Here is a 20,747-nt window from a genome sequence, read left to right as displayed (position 1 = left end):
CCACTCCTGGGACACAAACCCATTGGTGAGACTGCAGCCTCAAGTCCTCTACACCAGGCACCCCAGGTGGGGGTAGGCTGGTTCAACCAGGCAGGATTCAAGTGTGGACGGACTCAGTGTGGGGGGATCCAGGTGTGGGGTGAGAGGATTCTGTGTGGGACAATCTGGGTGCAGGCAGCTCAATGCGGGGTCTAGTGTGGTGGGAGCTGGATTCCAGGTGCAGGGGCAGTGGGACTCTGGAGGGGCTTCCAGGTGAAGGTGGTTTGACCTCAGCAGTGTCGGGGGGTTCGGCAGGGGAGCCTGGGTACTCGGAAAGTGAGGCTTGGTGGGGTGAGGGTCTGGGTGCAGCTAGTTGGGGATCAGTGGCATGGGGGTCTGGACGTGGGGACTCAGGGTGGTGCAGGGAGGTGGGGCTATTCAGGGTGGGAGTTTAAGAGCAGGGAGCTCAGTGGAGGGTGGTTGGTGGAGGGGTTAGGGTGGAGGTCCAGAGGCAGGGAGTCTGTGTGAAGGAGGCTCCAGATGCAGGGGTTGAGGTACAGGTATGGAGGACTAGGGGGTTCTGGGTGTACGGGGTGAGGCTTGGCGGGGGTGTCTGGGTATGGGAGGTCCAGATGCACAGGGGTTGGGTGGATGGGGGAGCAGCTCCCCATACAGTGACCTCTCCCCCGGCAGATGAGGAGTGACAGGGGCAGGAAGGAGGGGAGGGTGCTGGGCTTCCTGCAGCTGGGGGAGGTTGTGGAGCTGGGTTTGACACAGCCCCAGGCACTCCTTGCAGTGGAGAGGAAGTCCTGTCCTCTCCAGTCCAGCTGGGACTAGCGCTGATCCCAGCTCTGGATAGAAGCCTCTGGCTGGGGTGTACCAAGCCCTGCAGTGATTTACCTCTCTGCTGGCTGCCTGAAATGATGTACCTGCACAGCTAGGGAGTGGTGCATGACTGCTCCTGCAACTTCCTTTTGCTTTGCTTTGCTGTCAGAAAGTCATTTTTTCTGCAAGAAAGCAAAGAAATCTGCAGGGGACATGAATCCTGTGCATGCACAGTGGTGTAGAATTCCCACAGAAGTAGGTACTAAGCTGGGACTATCTAAAAGGCTGACACTTAATCCTTGGCATTTTGGTTTGCTCTCTGTCTTAACTTCAATTGAGAATCGCAGATCTGATATAGCAAATAGTGTTGCCACACCAGTGTACGTGGACACTAACAGGAGAAAGAATCCATTTGTCTCTGAATACAAAGAGCTGCAAAATGCCATATTTAAAAAAAAAAAAATTATGGCCTTGAAAAAAATTTAGCTTAAGATTCATCCAGCAGATATGGATGCCTGGAGATGGTATAAGCTAAACACACTTAATGGTTAATGCGTGTGCGAAGATGGATAATTGTCAGTCTTCACTGTCCAAAGGTAAACTATAGAAATAATTAGATGTCTGAAAAGACTTTCAGTGGAGAGGAGAATGAAGATTAGTACTGCTTAATTTTTACAGAGGCATATAAAATAGTGAATGCCATAGAGAAGGTGAATTGGGTGCTCCTATTTATTTTCTGATAATACAGGAACAAGGAAACATCAGATGAAATTTAAAATCAACCTTTAAAACTGATAAAAGGAAATATTTTTTTTGGCACTATCTCAAAATTAGCTGTGGAAGTTGCTGCTACAAGGTATCAGAGGCTAAGAAATTAGTAGATTTAGAAAAAGAATGAGATATGTACATTGATAAAAACATCCACTGTTACATCAGGTAGAATACAAACCCTCAGGTTTCAAGACATAAGTCAGCCACTGATTTCCTGGAGTCAGGAACAGACTTCACCTACTGGTAAGTTATTCCAGAATTCTCTATTGTGAGGGTTTTCCTATCTTCACCTCATTCATCTGATACAGTCTACTTTTGAGACATGTTAATAGTTTAGATGAACCACTGATCTGATCCAGTACAGTGGTATGTTCCTAGTGAAGAATGTTAAATTAATGGGAAAGCAAATCAGGTAACATGGTATATGGTGCATTTTGAAATGTGCTTATCATTTGTATTCCTGAAAACAAGCAGAAAATATTGCCTCTTTGAGGAAGAAAAGGGATACATGCCATTGTCAAGAAGATGTATACAAACCGTGTCTCTGGGCAACTGGGATAAGGCCAAAACATTAGAAATGTAGAAGATCCACTCTAGTGTGTTGGGAATGCAGAAGAGTGGGTGGCTTTTATTGACAGAAGGAATGCAATTAGAGCAAGCAAATTGAGGATGAGAGGGAAGCTCTCATATTAGTAGAAGGATCCAGAATTTACTGCAAAATGAAAGCTGACTTTTAATGGATAGAGAAAAGTTTATCTTTTTGTATTTTCAAGCTGTATATTGTAATTGATTACAGAATTATCTTGATGAAGGCAATTAAAATTAGTGTACGGTATATTTTGTTTAGCTGAAACTAACACCATCCCCAAGTATTTGCATTCATTTGTTTTGTTTAAATACTGGGCTGTTGCTGTTTCTGTAATCAGTTGTTTTATGTAGTATGTTGTTTTACAATAACTAAGTACCCCTAACGTTTCACATTAATTTTCTGTAAAAACAGAAGGAAAAATCTTATTTAATAATATAGGGGGAAAGAATTGGAGACATTTGCCTTAGGAGGACAGGGAGAAGACATAATGAACCAATACTTTCACACTTAACCAATATGTGGACAATTATATCCTGAACCTGCAAAGCACTTCAGCATGTATGTCACTTTGGTTTCCATCGAACTACTCGTGAGCAATGGGGCTACAGCCTGAGCAGAGTTATGCATGTGCTTAAGTGCTTGGAGGTCTAGGGCCTTAGAGTATTATTTTGCATTTAATAAATGCATTTAGTATGCATACTCTCTACGGTCCTTCCAAAAAACAAACAAACAAAGGGTATAAATATCTTAAGATTGTCTGGTGATGCCAGAGACATATGTAAGTCACTCACAGCAAAACTGGGTGTTTCTGGGAAGTAGTTTATGAGGGAATGTTTTTAGAGGGACAGGTGTAAGTTAAATGCAACCAAATGCCAGCCTTCATAATTTTTAGTATTCTGTCACAAGTCTGGTCTCTTAACAATACCTACTTTTATGTAGCTTTACAAACAAGAGTTAGTAGTATCTCCTCATTTTGTAGATGGAGAAATTGAGGCATAGAGCAGTGAAGTCACTTGCCTGAGGTCACACAGTCGGTCAACAGCAGAGCTGGGACTATAACTTTTACACAGAAATAGTAATGCTTTTAGGCCAAAATGTGTGTACCTACTATGAGTTGGGGTAGGGAAAATAACTCATAAAAAGCCAGTGGCTGCCCAGACGACTGTCTGCACTAATGCTCTCATTGTTGCTACCACCATTGGAGCTGTGACAACATTAGTAATGCAGGGGAATTTTTTTTAAAGAAAATACCCTTTGAGAAGCCCAGGACTGGAATAGCAGAGGTTTTGCAAACAGTGAAGTTTAATCAGAAAAATATTGATGTGCTTATCTTTCACATCCTTCTTTTAAGTTTGGACATATTTAGTAGCAGCAAGTCTATTCCTGGCTTGTCTCTTTACTCAGCTGCATTATTCCAAGTGTTTGGTTTGTATATTGGACTGAAAAGTAGATAATCAGATTATTGTGTTAGAAAGTTCTAAAACTAAACTATGATCAATTTTATGGTAAATAGTTTCCATAGTAACTGAGTACAGGGGGGAATATTTATAAAGTATTGATGAGTTATTTACCAAGGTGGATTGGACTGTAGTTTTTCCACCTGCGACACACTGTATATCTGAATCAATCAATCTTTACCAGAATTTTTCCATAGCTTTCACAGAGAGTACTGACAAGCCGTAGCAAGGAGAGACTTTCACTATTATGCTCAAAGAAATTTGTTAAGTCTCTAAGGTGCCACAAGTACTCCTTTTCTTTTTGCGGACACAGACTAACACGGCTGCTACTCTGAAACCTGTCACATGTGTAAGTGTTTGCAGGATCAGGTTCTAACTCCACCCAGCATAAGTTGAGAAATATGAAAAAATAGGAAGGTATGATCAGTGAGGGGATCAGTGTAAGAAAGATTCATAAAAATAGGACTTAAGGAGGAGTTGAGTGGGAGGACATTTGATTCATAAGGAGCTGATCTGAGAATGGGAGGTGGAATAAAAGGAGGGCCAAAGTCAAGGGAGGAGAAAAAAGCAGTAGAGTATAAGAAGTGAGAAGTATCTTTGATCTGCTGGTCTGGTTAGCAGAGGGGACTGATTTCAAATAAATGGAATCCTTTAAACTAGGTCTGACTTTGTGATACGTATCGGCGGGAGGGGGGGCTACATTTCTGGGAAGCAATTTTATTTATAGCAAACAAATTGATACTTGAAAAGAAAAGGAGTACTAGTGGCACCTTAGAGACTAACTTAGTTATGGGCTGGTGTAATTGTGCCCCCAGTCATATGTACATTCCCAGCAAAACACCTTATACACAGTACACCCAATTGTCCACCCCTTGCATAGGCCATTGATCCTGCTCCTCCATAGTCACAGGAGAGGGGCACATCCAAACATCTTCTGTTGATTTACACTATTTTACACACCCCTCCATTGATTCCTTATTTCTTCTGGGATTTAACTAACAAATTACTTAATTATAAACCAGTCAAGTGAAAACCTTTTGGAACAGCTCCCAAAATAAATGTTATGGCTTTAAATGCCATGAAATATTACAAACGTTGAGATGTATATAATATTCATATTTACACCACTAATTACAACAAATGGGTTATCTAGGTGTTGTATCCTAATTTAGTTCTGATTAATATAGGACTATATTATGTTTCTAATACAAAACAATGGACCATATCCTCTGGTCTACCTGAGCTGTGCTTGGCATAGGACCTGGGAGAAGAAAGTAAAGATGGCTTTGAGCCATCTTGATGCTTCCCTCTGCTTAGCGCCTGGCTGGACACTGGTCTGGTCTACAGTGTGAGTTAGAGCAATGTAATGGCTGCTCTGTCTTGCACCTGGCTGCCCAAGAAGTTATTCTCAGTGTTGCCAGTTCTTGAGACTTTCATGATAATATTTGGTATCTTAAAGGTACAGCTTCTGGAGTCATGTGATTTGTTGAGAATTGTAACTTTAAATAAAAAAAATCGTTTCTAGCCCTCATGGGTTGCAGCGAAAAGTTTGAAAACAAGAGCCCTAAAGGCTCAGAAACCAGCAGGCAAATAAATAGAACCCCAAAATTATTTTTAAACCTAATATTTAATCCAGTCTCATGACTTTTTTAACGTGTTGGGGTTGGCAATACTGCAGTTAGACCTGGGGATCACAGAGCGTAGGCCTTCTAATTCCCCCAGTGCCCTGGGCCAGGCCATGGTGAAACAAGAACATTCCCAGCTACCTGGTTAAGCTAGCTTCCCAGCTGCTGTGCATCACTGGATCAGCATGAAGCAGCCAAGTAGTATGGGAGGATTTGACCTGTTGTCCGTTATCTGCTGAATATTCTGAAATCTGCATTTTTTTCTAGAACAATTACTGTGGAAACTGAATTGGTTATACATATATACCAAGGAAAATATTCATAGGGAATGTTATACACAAGACTAGAGATTCAGACCCTGTCTCTGGACTAAAGACAAATTAATGTTAGTATAGTAGATAACCCTCTGATAATACACAGGAAGCCGAGGTGTTATATAGCAGCATATGTCATTTTTACAGTTACTTCTCAGAGGAGAATTGCATTTTAACATATCACTCTACAGTATGGCAGAGTTGTATATGCTGTGGAAACAAGCATATGCTTGTTCATTTAATATTTCAAACAAGTTTCACATCAGTTCATTTAATTTTATTTATGCTGATACACACACTGCAAATCCTGTCTTCCCTTACACCGATGGTGCACAATATGAATGAGAATGCATGGTTGTAATTGAGGCTGAAATTTGACTCACTATATTTTTGTCTTTGGGAATTGCAATGCAGTTCTAAAACAAGTCTTTCATGTGTTTTTACATTTGATATTTCACTTTGTTTGCAAAATCCTTATTGAATAAATAATGCAAGAAAAGTGATAAATAGTATCACATTTTGCATATTAATATAAAAATCTCCAACTTCTTTTTGTGACCTTTATTAACTTTCCTTCAGTGACTACTAGTTGCCATTCTCAGCAAGTTAATGGTATAGAGAAGTTCTAGGTTTTTTCCCCCTCCCTGATCTGAACTCTTTTTGTGATGAATAATATTCCATTGATACAACATCATCTGGCTGGCTGTTATCTGTAACAGCTGGCAGCTGACAAAGTGGAGCTTTGCAGAAAGAAAAGACAGGTGTAGTCAGTACATCCTGCTATTCATGCTTACAGCTCTGTTCTTTATTAGTAAAAAACGTTAATCTTACTATCAGTATCTACCAATTTTTTTTAAATCAGCTATTTTTTTAATTGGTCAGATAACTATAGACCCATGTTGTCCTAACACATCGTCATATATAATACAGCTAAAAGAATTATGGAAAAGCATTTTCACAGGTATTCACTTCAGCCTCCCAAACAATCTTGTGGGGAAAGTAATATCGCTATTTTGCATATGGGGAAATGAAGCACTGACTGGTAACTCAGAAAATCTGTTGCACAGCTAAGAATAGAACTCCAGTTCTGTACGCTAACCCCAGGACCATTCTTCTATATAACCATCTCTTTTGTACTAAACCAGTTTTAAAGGCATCTCATAAATAGTGTAGTGTATCAGGAGGCTTTCTTGTAAGCCATTGATAAATTAGTTAAAAATCACTGGTTGGAATACAGATTACTGATTGAGCAAGGCTGATAAAGTCAATTGCTTTTTCAGTTTATATTAAACTCTTCTATTACTGAGAGTATCAAGTGTATTGTTGAGCAGACCAGATTATATATACTGATTATTGCATTAAATTGTCTGTGATTTTCATTTTACCTTTAATTAAAGTCTTTTCCGTTTATCTGCACTATGGGTGAAAATCTGGCCCCCTTGAATTCAGCGGCAAAGGATTTTACCCTGTCTGTTGATGTGTGGGCACTTAAGAAATAAAAAGTGACAATAAAGGGGTTTTTATTTTTAAGGAAGAATATATATATAAACAAAACATTTACTTGAGCAAGTCAGCGATTTCTGGGGCTGCAGGTGAAGAAACTGACAGTAGTGGGAGCAGTGAACAAAGATAAGATGTTAATGAATCCCACCTCCTGCAATTGTTAGCATTCAGGCCACTGGTTTTGAATCAGTTTTATAGCCTTAATTTAAGTGTAGTGGACAAAAAAATTAAAAATATGAATAAGTAAGCTTCTGTTGCCATCAAAGGGTTAAAATAATATGTAAGGCAACTATATTGGATTCTGTGAACAGGTCAGTAAACATAAAATGTTGGGTAATTTGTTCTTTTCATTCACCTAAGTAAACGCTAGTGTCTCTTTTCCCTATTATAAAAATTAATTTTTGGGATTAAAGAAAAGAGCTTTGAAATACTCCTTTCCCCCCTGTCATAATCCAACCTAATAGGATAAAGCCTTTAATTATGGGACATTTTAAGTCCATAGTTGCAAATAACATTAGTTCTCATCAAATTATTTAACTAGTAGCATTTCATAACATCAAAAATTTAATTCTGGAGGTCTCTTTAAACACTTCTGCATGTTGATGTTTGTAAGTTAGATGTTTTCAATTCAAGATCATCCATCAAATATTAATGTGTTCTAATGGAAAATCTTCACTCTAGAGGCAACCTCTTGCTTTTAACAAGGTTTTTTAGTATGTTTTGTTGAGCTTGCTTTATAAACTTGAATTTAAGTTATAAGCATAGAATATTTTAAATCTTACCCATGAGCATAACAGCTAAATATAAGATGGGGGTACAAGTAGTAATAATCATTTAATACTTACGAGCATGTGTAGTTGTCTGTAACACAGAATGATTGTGTAATTATTTAAATATCACACATTAGATTATACTTCCTACCTGTCAACCTTTATCATTAGAGTGAATTGTATCTAACCTTACTCCATGCCTGTGCCTACCAGCTTTCAGTACCATGTTAAAATTATCTATTAAAGAAAAAATCTATTTTGTGAACTTCTGGGATATATGGTAGAATTGTCCCAGTGGGCAGCTGAGCAGCCTGATTGAGAACATCTGATATAAGAGAAGCAGCCAATATTTAAACTAACCCGAAAGACTTGAAATATTGTATTGAATAAAAATTCAAGAACAAGCTATTCACTCTATAATTCATGTTTACTCAGTTTTAAATTCTTTTAATCTGTATTCAGCAACATCTGCCCTTAGGCCAGAACGCATAATTTCAAACTGGCAGAACACCACTCAGCAACATGGCAATTGCTGAATGAGTCTCCATTAAGCAGCAATTTTTTGTTGTTAATACTGTTGCAAGTTAAGCTTTAGTCTATGCCATTCCTTGGGAGATGTCCTAACAAAGTATTTGTCTCAAGCACACGCTGATCAAGTGGAGTGTAATCTACTGTACGTTATTGCCTGAAGTTAAGCAAGGTAACAACTTAATTAGTTTTGTCCCATCTGAATATGTTTTGTGAGGAGAATTCAGATGACCAATGCTCCTTCGATTTTTATTTAACTCCCTTGGTTATGTCATGGTGCGTGTGGTTCAATCTCCTTCAAATAGAGAGTTGTGCAATATATAAAAATTATGGATATTGTGTGTGTGTGTGTGTGTGTTGAGGAGGTCTGACCCTAGTAAACTGAAGTTCTGACAGTAAGGATCTGATGGCATTTGCTATACTCCTGTTGTAGTACAGGCTGATGCTATTTGGGCTACCATGTACTGTTCTCCCTGAACACAATGCACTTCATTGCTGACCTGTGACACTCAGTGGGTTGGTTGATTTGAGTCCCATATTCCTCCTAAGTAGAAACTGACGCGTTGTGCTGATTTGTGGACAAATTTCTAATATGAAGAAGACCCTAAAATTTATTTTGGATTTTGACAGCAGTAAAGTTTAATCTAAGATTTTACTTATAAAGGCTTGGTACACTAAAAGATTAATCTAGTCAAGTTCTGAATAATAATAGTTTTATTGCATTAATAGACTTATCAAAGCCTTAAAGTAAGAGTACTGCTTTATCGCCTATTAGTTTGAAATAAATAATGATTAAAAGTACAAAAAAGTCCTTGTGTGGCAAAGGAATATAACTCTTTACAGTTGTACCTATTCATTCATTGAATAGGGTGTTACATATTTATATATGATGGTTTTTAAACTCCATATGATGCAAACTAGTTTCTTATGTTGTGTTGCCACTGAACATGATTTGAAACTTAAAATAAGGTAATCCATTATCTGAATGTGTTGTGTTTAAATAGGGTGAGATTCTCTGCTGAACCTCTAAAGTCCTTGCAATGTAGGAGATAGGGAGGCTAAATAGGCTTTAAATCACCTTTTGTACCCTCCAAATCCAGGGTTGCATTGGGGGTTGGAGTGGCCTCCAGTGTAACTTAGACAACCTGGGGGACATGGCTAACTTACAGCAGCCTACTGGGGTTGCCCTGTGGGCTGTATTGCTACCCAGAACCTCTGCAATGCTGAGTACTGTGGCCCCATCTGTAATCCTGTCCCGCACATGCCTCTTATGCTAGGGCTTGCAATGGGTTTCTCAGGAGGCAGCCTATGATTGCCTACCTCAGGGGAATCTTCTCCCAGCTAGATACAGGGCTTTTAGATCCCCTTTATGCAGTTCCAGCCCTTTTATGTGATGTAAAACAATTGGAGTGGGGGTGAAGATCTCGCCCATAAATGTTTACAGAAAGGTGGAGGGAAAAGAGAAGATTTGTTTAATGTTAGCCAATATTGATCCAAAGCTTGTCAAAAATCGTCAGAAAGAGTAGAAATAGTCTGCTTTTTTGATGTGCTGTAATTTTTTTAAAAGATGCCACTTTTCACAAGAAATTGCTGTCCTGGATTCATACCATATTTTCTAAATTTCATCCTAATTCAGTTTTGAAGTTGCCAAGATATCATTCTCTTCCAAACTGGAGTTTCAAATGGAAATGCAGTATAATTAATTAATTACTTAATTACTTTTCTTTGATCAGTAGCACATGCAGTAGTGAGTGTCACTGACTTGTGAAGTAAATAGCTACTCACATACATAAAGCAATCTAAATATTTTACAAGTGTTCAAATATTCAGGCATTCAGCTACATACAGTACTGAAAAGAGCAAGAAAGCCACCACAGCTCATAAGTGGCTTTAGGCACCTATCCTAACCCTGCTTTGATTTTATATCTATTCTACAAATGTACTTTTGTATACAAAGATGGTCTCCACTCAGGAGGGCTAAACCAGCCAATCGGGGAAGAAGTAGAGATGTGTGTAGTCAGGGAAGCATAAAGGAGAGAAGGGCTGATGGATAGAACATTTAATTCTTCATGGCTCTCACAACAAGGAAGGTCACAAAATTATGAATTTAAATAAGCTGTCTTGCCATTACCCCAACAGTAACTTATAGAGGAGCAGTGCAGCCTTATCCTTTTCTGACTAGCCAATTTATGTGTCAAACACAGTAATACCATTGGCCACTCTTATTTCAAGGTTGAGAGTGGGAATGGATATGGACTTTTGTGTTTTTGTTGGGGTGGGGGTTGTTCTTTTTTTAAAGAACTAACAACTGTGACTGTTTCATAACCCCCTGAGGAAGTGGAGGAGCTTCATAAGGTAGATGGGAAGAGGACATAACTTAATATAGCTAGTGATTTTATTAATTTTTAATGATGTCCCCAATGAGTTTTGTGAGGAAGGAATCTAGAAGACCTCATCTGGTTTCCCTGCCCCCAGCCAACCTTCTGAGACTCCAGAGCTTCCCCCAGTCCTACACAGACGCCCATCCATATGTGGGCTCAGAGGGGTGCATGGAGCCTCAAAGGAAGAGGCACAGTTTCTAAATATTAAACAAGGCAAATTATCTTTATTATAATACCTATTAGAGCAGTGGTTCTCAACTCTGGTCCACCGCTTGTTCAGGGAAAGCCCCTGGTGTGCCGGGTCAGTTTGTTTACCTGCCACGTCCACAGGTTCGGCCGATCGTGGCTCCCACCGACTGCAGTTTGCCGCTCCAGGACAATGGGGGCTGCAGGAAGCGGCGCAGGCCCTGGGGCTACAGGAAGGGCGGCCAGCACATCCCTCAGCCCGCGCTGCTTCCTGCAGCCAGGGGCTTTCCCTGAACAAGTGGTGGACCAGAGTTGAGAACCACTGAGTTAGAGAGACAGAGCCTTGGGGTAAAGGTCTGTTCTCTTTTCACCTGTGCTCTTAGAGATGCTTCCAACAGCCATCATGATGTCAATTTTCATAGAGAAACATGCAGTTTAACTAGGCAACTTTCAGGCATGTTCCCTGTGCTGGAGCATAACTGTCGACAAAGAAATTATTTATGTAAGATCTTGAGCTGAGAACATACAATTAACAGTAAGCAGCACACAGTGGGGCTTTTATTCAGAAAAGGTTGTTGAATTCTTTATACGATATTGTGGTTGACAAGCAGAGATAAATGCCGCTCTGTGTGTGTGTGTGTGTGTGTGTTCTGCACAATCAAATTTCATTAAACTTTTAGCATTGTTTCTCCTAAATCATAGTGCTTGACAGTGTGAAATGACCATATGCTGCAGTACTGCTACAGACTGAATTCTTGAGTTTTAAGTGTTAACTACACTTAGTTGGAGTAGCTGATTATTTCTTCTGATCTCTCACATGTCTTATTTCATTTTGAGCATTTAAAGCTTATGTGCAGTTTTATTTAGACTTACCAAAATGATACATTTGACAGGTGACAACGCAAAAAATATTTGAGATTATAGGACTATAAGATTTTATTTGACATATTCCATTTTGTGATCTTCAAACTGTGTTCTGAAATTAGTCATAAAATTAACAAGACCTGCAGACCTTCCATTAAGTTTGAATAAATGATCTGAGGTCCTTTCTTTAAAACATGGATGATTCATTACATAAGCAGGTATCTTTATTTGGAGCTTGTAAATGCATTGGCCACTTACCTAGCCTTTGGAGAGGGGAGAGAGATGCCTTAAAAGACCTCATTAGCAAAGAGGGGAACTAAAAGTGAGAAATATCAGCCAGGAGGGAAGAGAATAGAGAGGAAGAAAAGAGGATATTTTAATTGTCATGGATATCTTCATTTCTCTTCTCCCCCTAGCCTGGAATACAGGGAGATCTCTGCACTTACCAAAGGGTGAGGCGGATGGAGGGGATCCTCAGCAGGTCTAAGGATGGCACCTAGGTTGGAAGTCCATTGTCACCTTTCTCTAGCTTACAGCAATCAGTAATGTAGATTTCCCTATAGCAGAACTCTGCAGTCGTTGAGCACACATTCTGTCCTGGCTGCAAGGTGTGGAGATTGTGCTACCTTTCAAGTGTTGCTAACTCTCCCAGTTATTATCAGTGGTGTCATGAAATTTGGTTGTGGTTATAAAGACCCCACTCTTGAAATCAAATTGTGATTTTTTATTTTTTTTTAAGACTCTCAGTTTACATTTTTTAAAAGTTTCTAGCCCTCATAGCTGTAGAGAACAGTTTGAAAATATGAACTCTAAATGCTCATAGCCAGAAAGCAAATAAGTAGAACTCTAAACTTATTACTACTTAGAATCTCATTTTTAAGCCAGCATCATGATATTTTGTCATGACCGGTGATTTTTGAATGCTGGACTTGGAAAAACTGTTTTTATCCTTTCCTGTTCCCTAATAACACCAATCTAGGAGGAGATGTGCTCCCACTAGTTCCTCCTGTCTGGGTGATAAAGTTTCTCGCATTACTCATTTCAGTTTCAAACATGGTGAACAATATGAAGAGTGAAATGATCATCTTTTAGATCCACAGGCTTAATCATGGAGCATGTTGATGAAGCTTTTGCAGCCACTTCCTGTAGAAAGCTTGGCTGCCTACATTTTTACTTGTTGTAAAAGCAGACCATTACATTCTGTAGCAATAGGACTTAAGATCTGACTTCTTTTCCTGCTTCTGCCACAGACTTTTTGGGTAAATTAATGTAGTCCTGAATTTTTAGCAGTAACGTAATTTTGGATGCCCAATTTAAGATACCTTAACAGAACCTGACTTTCAGAGGGCACAAGCTGTTCAGAACTTTCTGAAAATCGGGCTCTTTTAAAGATGTCTCGAGTTGGACAAAATCACTGGTCACTTTTGGAAATATTGGCCTTACTCTCTGGGCCTTAGTTTCCATCTCTGTAAAATGAGGATAGTATTGACACTCTCCCAGGGAGGGAGAGTGTTTGAGGGCTTAATTCAGTAATGTTTATAAAAGGTTTTACTCCCAGTCCTTGTATGGGAGATGTTCTAAAGTAATCCTGTAACCACATGAAGACGCTATTCAAGACCTACACTTTTCTCTGCATATATGTCTTGACCCAGACAGTGACACAGGTACCTCTGTGAGCGAACGAGGGTATGTCTGCACTGCAATTAAAAACCCATGGCTGGCCCATACCACCTGACTCGGGTTCACACGATTCAGGCTGTGGGACTGTTTAATTGCTGTGTAGACTTCCGGGCTTGGGCTGCAGCCCAAGCTCTGGGACCTTGCCACCTCGCAGGGTCTTAGAGCTCAGGCGGCAGCCCAAGCTCAAAAGACTACACTGCAATCAAACAGCCCTGCAGCCCATGTTCCGTGAGCCTGAATCAGCTGGCACAGACTAGCTGCAGGTGTCTAATTGCAGTGTAGACATGCCATTGGCGTACTAGAAGATATTAGTTAACGAAATTTACTCCAAAAATATTTCTGTACGGGCTTCCCTTGTACAAAGATAGCCATCCTCCTAAATGTACTTGTTAAAGCTTGCTGTAAGAAAACTATTAAATAGAAAGCTTGTTTTTAAGTAGAGGAGCTGAAATTATGGAAACGTATTTCATGTTAACCAGATGTCATTTAATAACTTGGTAATGTGGAGGTGTTACTTGTCTTAACAAGAAATTCACTTATTCTTTCACATGTAGCATATGTGGAGTAGCCAGCTTAACAGGGTTTTATCATAAGATGTACTTTGACATTTTCAGCCTTTTTTTTAACTTTACAAAGACCTGTTTACCATATGGTATAAGTGGGTGTGTAGGAACTGCACTGCTTCACTAAATCTGGTCTATACGACACTGCTTTTCTATAAAATGAGCATGAGAGTTCACTTATATCTACATACAGTACCAAGGCTGACCCTTTCACATGAACTGCTGACAAGCACAGGTGTGTACAGCTGGGCATCTAAATTCACATTTAAGCATCTAAACAAAAATGCCATGATTTCAGAGGTGCTGAGTGTCTGCAGCTCCCAGTGACTTCAGTGGGAAGCTACTAGTTCAGCACCTCTGAAAATCACACCACTTTTAGATGCCCAACTTCAGGCACAGTCTAAACAATTTTGGCCCCTTTAAAAAAATTGTATAGTATATCTTAATTCAGTGCCTGTTGTACTCTTGTGATCAAGTCACTATTCTCTTCTTTTTTTAAAAAAAGGCCACTGTTGGTGACAAATTAGTAAAATTAAGGAAGTTCCAAGGGCTGATTTAGCTCTGTGTGGCTTGGAAGCTTCTCCCTCTCTCTCCAACAGAAGTTGGTCCAATAAAATATATTGCCTCACCTGCCTTGTTTGTTCACACCAGCAATTCTGTGTCATGTCGTAATGTTTCAGGGTGTGAAAGTAAGCAACCTTAAATCTGAATGTTAAAGATTTCCCTGCCATGTCATTTGTTCTTAAAAAATAAAATAAATAAATAAATAAAAATAAAACACCAACCAGTTTGCATTATCTGCAGTGGTGCTTCCTTGTACCTTAATTCCAGTTCAGTTTGCAGTTCTTTTAAAATATGCTAGAACTTACGGAGCTTTGAATGTCACTGCATCCCTGAACTGAAGCAATGCAGTTCATTCGAATTATTGAGCTGATGGCTTCTTCAGAACTGTGGCTGTTTGGTGTTCCTGTGACACTAGGACATTGGGCCCAAATCCTGCTTTCAGGTACTTGCATGCAATTCCCATTTAATTCAAGTAGAGTTTCATGCCAGTATGAGGATAGCATATATGGTCTTTAATGCATCCCAAGAATAACACATGTTGCTTATAATGCAGCCCCATGTAGTGGTAATAGCTTTGAAATAATGGGGACTAGAAATGTGAAGCTTATTACTACACGGTGCAGGCTAAAATCCTGATCCAATTGAAATCAGTTGCAAAACTCCCATTGTCTTCAACAGTGCAAGATGCAGCCTTATATCATTAATTGTTAGAAAAACAGCTTCTGTATAACTGTTTTAAAGGCGGGAGGGGGAGAAAACAGAGGCAGCTGTTAAATGCCAAAAGGACCCAGTCTGCCAACAGAGAAATTAATCATGTTCTATATGTGCTCATAAATGTGTTTAATAGGCTGCACTGAGTCAGACTGTCTGCCCAAAAATAGTTTCAAATTTGAATTTAATGCAAAAATACTAGAAACCTATACATAGCTGGATGAAATTGTTTGACCAAATCTCTAAGTAGTGCTTATTTGAAAAGTTTCAGAGGTTTGGCTGCTTCTTGCCAAAAAGTGGCCAAAAATATTGATCCAGTACTGAATTTCTATAAAATGTATTCTTCCCTAATGCACATAAGTAACTACTGTTGTCAGTAGCAAGACACTGACAGTATGATTCAGGAGACTACACCAATCGGTAGGCTAGTTTCATAGCATAAACATGTTGAGTCTTTAGCAAATAACAAATAGTTTAAAAGTATATGCACAAGTCTCTTACTTTTTAAAAGTGAAAGCTGTAGTCCTCTTTAATTAGAGCACAACACAGGAAAAAATCCTGAGATGAAAAAGTCTGCAATTCTGCAGTATTGCAGAGGTAGCATTTTGCAGTGTCACAGGGAGTCCTACTGGCACTGGTCAGGAAATTGTGACAACTGGTGCCAGTGGGTAATTATCATACACATTCTCTTTAATCCTGAGAGTGGATGGCTTGAAGAAGAAGAATGCATCTCCAGGCCTTTCCTCTGATATCCTTGTCTCCAGCCTAACTCTGAGGTCTGATCACTCTAATTCTTGTTCTATCAGCACTTCCTCTACTCCCGTACTGAGCACTTCTTACTACAAAAAATACTTCCAGATCATCAACTCCTGTCTTTGAGATACTCAGAATACCTCTGCTTGGTCTTTTAAAAAAGGTAGCCATTGTTATCACACAAATGACTGCTTAGTGCTATTTTTACATTGTATAGAGCAAGTACTATTGGCACCAGTCAAAACACTAATGTAAAGTCAAGTTGTGAACCATTGCTGTCCTATGAAAGAATGGTGTTTACATGTCACAGCTAAGTTTTGTTCCATGTTGTGTGCTTACCTCATATTGCTTAGTGCTGCCATTTTTGAATAGTTTAAGTATTCAATGAATCTCAAACTCCAAAAGGCAATGAAAAATAATCAAAATGTCATACTATGTTAGACATCACAGAAATAAACATTTTACTACTTTTCTGTTCTTTCAGGAAATCAAGATTTTTTTAAAAACTTTTTTAAATGATTGTTTTGTATTAATAAACAATGTTTACTTTGTTTTGTGGGATCCTTTGTGTTACCTACCACTCTTTTGCTTAATTAAAGGCACCTTTTGTTTTAATTTGCATTTCTTTTAAAATGGAGATTTAGTCCTATCTCCAGTTTCCACAGAGGGTCTGATGTCAGAGTAATTACCTACAAGTAACATTCCCCTTAACTGCTGAATTTGTTGGAAGCTGTGTGATCTGCTTTTTTCCCCTCTATATAAATTGAGATGTTTAAATGCATTTTTCAGAAGTTGTCTTCTAAACAATAAAAATAAATCTTTCCACAAAGTGTTACTGACATTTTCTGTTTACCTGGATGAATACATTACATGAAACAGCATGTACCTGAAACCACTAATGGCAAGGAGGGGACGATTTCACCCTTTATATACAGATAACACAATAATGTGAAATTTCCTTACAGTACTGACCACAAGTCTTTTGTGTAAACACTAACATTAAAACTGATAGGAGGGTAAAAGAAATAGTGTTTAAACTAACACAAGCTTTTTTATACAGACTTGCAACATACATTGTAATGGCCCCTTGTGATACTGTGAATGCCTATTAGCAGCACCAATCTTGGGTCCACAGTAAAGAGCATATTTGGCTACCACTTATGGTGTTAGTATATGCTGCAAATAAATATGGACAATAGTGCATGTCTGTGCATTATTCACGTCAGATGAGTACTAAAAATCCTTCTAGGGATATTCAGTAGCCCCAACAAACTTCAGTATTTCTGGTATTATTTTTTTTAAATGTCAGCATCTTCTAGCCTTCATTTAAGCATTTGATCCTGTTAGTTGTGAAGTGCCCTCATCTCACGAAAAATAGGTCTGGCTTTGGTGCTACTGATGTTTCAGCCTGGGAACAAATAAAAAGAAATTCAGTATTATGAAAATTAACTGGAATGGTTGTATGTTTTCTTTTTTAATGTCCTTTGGGAAAACAAAGTTTTCAGAACAAGGAAGTGAGGGGGCTCTGCTTTGCTCACCAGCTTGAAGAATCAGGGTCTAATGGAAGAGAGTCTCTGCAAAATTTTGTTTGCAAACAGCAGAATTTTAAAAAGCACTATAGGAAAAGTGTTCATTTTTATTCAAATGATTAGGTACTTTAAAAGGCCAACTGATCTTTTTAAATTTGCTTTAAAGATGAAATGTGTGGATCACTGAAGCCAGATTTATTATTTGATCCAATTACAGTATTGTGCTCCTTATGGGTTTTGTTTTTTTAAAAATCTTTGCAGCTGTTCCAATTTATTTTGCTACAGTGTTCACTTCTTAAAATCCATACTGTTTTTTGCTATGAAAGAAGGCAGGACTGCAAGTAGAGAGTTTCTTATTACATATGTAATATAGTATGTAAAATTGAAGAACCCTGATTAACAGCTTCGCAGAATCTAGTTATGTCCTCTGTCAAAATCTTTTTCTGACCAACAAGAACACAGAGGTTCTTAAAATAAAATAAACGTACACAGCCCACTGTGTAAGAAAGTTATCAGAGACTGCTTCATAGGAACAGATGTCCTACTGAGGAAATGCAGTGCTCTGATTACTCACCTACCTGCACTGATCTGCAGCTTCTGAGTGTTATTTTATTCATATTTCATGTGCCCAGTGGCAGTGGGTGAAGTTAAATTAAATAATAATCTGAAAGGCCACTGTGGGAAGTTTTCAACTATTTGGAAAAATCTTGGTTTTAAAAAAAGAGCATTTACTACCTAAAAGCTTTTTCAGTTGTTTTGTAGAGAGTCCTTTTTAAATAAACAGACAGAGGTTTTTCATTAGTAAACACACCTGGGTTCTCTAGGAAAATAATATGAAACTCTGCCTGTGTCTCCTTCGTGACTAGGTAGAACTTGTGAAAAAGAAGGTTTGCTAGTAATTTGTAGTTGAAAATACTTTCTTCAGCTACTCTAAAATAGTATTTCCTACAGTTTTTACAACTGTTTTTGTACAAGGAAATGCATAACTTGTACAAGATGAACAATCACTTTCAAAATTTACTATAAATTCTTGTTTTTTTTAAAGTTACATAAAACTTTAATCTTCAAAGCACATAATTTGATGTTTCCTGTTATGTAACAACTAGTAGTTGATTAGATGCATATGAAACTAATCTCTTGCTTGTTTTCATTTAATTTAAAACTGATAGAGATTTGGTAAAAGCTAATAAAATTTCACAATTTAATACTCATATGCTATATTGTAAACTTAAAAACAGTAACTTGTAGTGTTATAAATGGGGCATGTCCTAGAAATATCTTTCCTCTGGCAATTGTTTCATAGCTGATAGCTCTGTATAAAGCACACCAGCCTTGTTCAGACATTTAAAGTCCTCTCTTCTGTATTCAATGTCATCTTCCAGATTGTCACAGATTATTCCAGTCTTCGCGAATTCTCAGCAGAGTCCAGTATATACACAGTTCCTGTCCACATTACTTGAAGAATTGCATTTCACTAAAGAAGATCTTGAAAGTTTAACAAGAATATTTAGACATGACAGCATGCCTGAATGGTCAGTCATCTCAGAACTATGGTACCTGGCATAAGATTTTTTCAAACCAAATGAATTTCTTAAAAGCAAATACTGTGACTATAGATAGTATCAGTAAAGTCAGAAGATGGGTAAGGTGTTGTCAAAAGGGAAGAATATGTACAGTACAGAAAATTAGTGTCACTTAGTAAATGCTAAAATAATTTTGTAATCTTGTCACAATATATAGTAATTTTCAGTTTTACTTAAATTGTTAGCAATTATAAAACAATATCTGGTTTATGGGTACAGCATTTGAATCTTATTTGGTTTGATTTTTATTCAAATTGGATAGTTATAGCCAGTTACCTTATTAAAATTTAACTCTTCAAAAGTTTAGATTTTATGTTTGTTAGAAACCTCCATTTTTGATTATTAATTAGGTTAATTTTACTTTCTGAATGGTGGGGGGAGGAGTAAATTTTTTATTTTTAGAACTAGTATTGGTCACACTTATTAGCTGATACACTTGTACTTTTAAAGTTACTGATCAATTTTTTCTTTGTTACCCACAGAATGATGAGGATCTCAAACCTCGTTTTTTGCACCTGAAGTATTGCTATAGTGAACAATATTTTTTTTCTTTTGAGAGTTGAATAAGCATTTTACTTTGCATCCTGTACTTTCACGTCTGTTTCTTATGAAAGTGTTCTGAAATCTTTTTGGACAAGCTAAGTAGCATAGCATTTGTTTAAGGTATGGATGAAGCTAAAATAAGTTCGTATATTCTGAAAATTGCCTGAGAAAAAGTAGTAAGGATCACCATTTTTTGTTTCATTGCTAAATCTTAAGGCAAACTGTGCCCACAAGATTAGGGGAAAGAAAGAAAGACGACGGCGCATGTACCAGTCTCATGGCAGGCAGGGTACCATTACTGGCATCTTTTCTGCTGTTTCCCTGCATTGAGCAGCATTCTCCAGGAGAATGCTGAGAAGAGCAGCAAAGATTTCTGGTCCACAGCCCGGCCCCCTCTCCCCCCCCCCCCCCCCGGGGTGGCCTGTGTATCTATTTTTGCTACTTATGAAGATTGGTTTTGGGTTTGAATTTTTGTAACATTTGACAATTTAAAACTGTTCATAGTTTGGCTTGCAAGAAATAATTCCTGGTTTATTTTTGAATAATTAAAAAGACTTCGTTTGAGCTTTATTTCTATAGTTATTAAAAAAATTTTGGTGATTGTTGCACTATTTAGCTTTTTAGACAAAGAACATCATGACATGCTCACAGTGTTAAGCCGATTAATAAACATGCTTTGAAACCAAGCTACTTGTAATTCTTAGTGTTGTCATAAGATGGTGTATTGTGCTATTCTTTACTTACAGTCCATTGCTGAATTCACAATCTTAATTGTATTTTGACAAATCCAAAAAATTGCAATTCACTAAATGGCATTTGAAGTAAACTGAAAATGTCATCATGAGACTCAGACTCCTAGAATTTAAGGTTAGAAGGGACCAGCATCATGATCATCTAGTCTGACCCCCTGCACGTTGCAGGCCACAGAAATAGACCCCTAACCTCTGGCTGAGTTATTGAAGTCCTCAAATCATGATTTAAAGACCTCAAGTTACAGAGAATCCACCATTTACACTCGTTTAAACCTGC

At 38.3% G+C, this 20,747-nt stretch overlaps 1 protein-coding gene across 5 annotated transcripts in view; it reads left to right on the top strand.

Moving 5' to 3' along the window:
* Positions 1-20,400, top strand: part of RPAP2 (RNA polymerase II associated protein 2) — a 73,578-nt gene extending 53,178 nt beyond the window's left edge. For 2 of the 5 annotated variants that reach the window (XM_073357077.2, XM_073357074.2), the window contains 2 exons: positions 18,975-19,145; positions 19,658-20,400. In XM_073357077.2, the coding sequence (XP_073213178.1) occupies positions 18,975-19,145; position 19,658 (172 nt within the window). In that variant the 3' untranslated portion in view covers positions 19,659-20,400. Of the gene's footprint in view, positions 1-16,116; positions 18,563-18,974; positions 19,338-19,657 lie in introns of those variants that run through there. The other 3 variants (XM_073357075.2, XM_073357076.2, XM_073357078.2) reach the window with 3 other exon arrangements.
* The last annotated feature ends 347 nt before the right edge of the window (positions 20,401-20,747 follow it).

The sequence above is a fragment of the Lepidochelys kempii genome, chromosome 8, assembly GCF_965140285.1.
Source record: "Lepidochelys kempii isolate rLepKem1 chromosome 8, rLepKem1.hap1, whole genome shotgun sequence".
Lineage (NCBI taxonomy): Eukaryota > Metazoa > Chordata > Testudines > Cheloniidae > Lepidochelys > Lepidochelys kempii.
The sequence above is the reverse complement of the archived record's forward strand: the minus strand, read 5'-3'. Positions and strand labels throughout refer to the sequence as shown.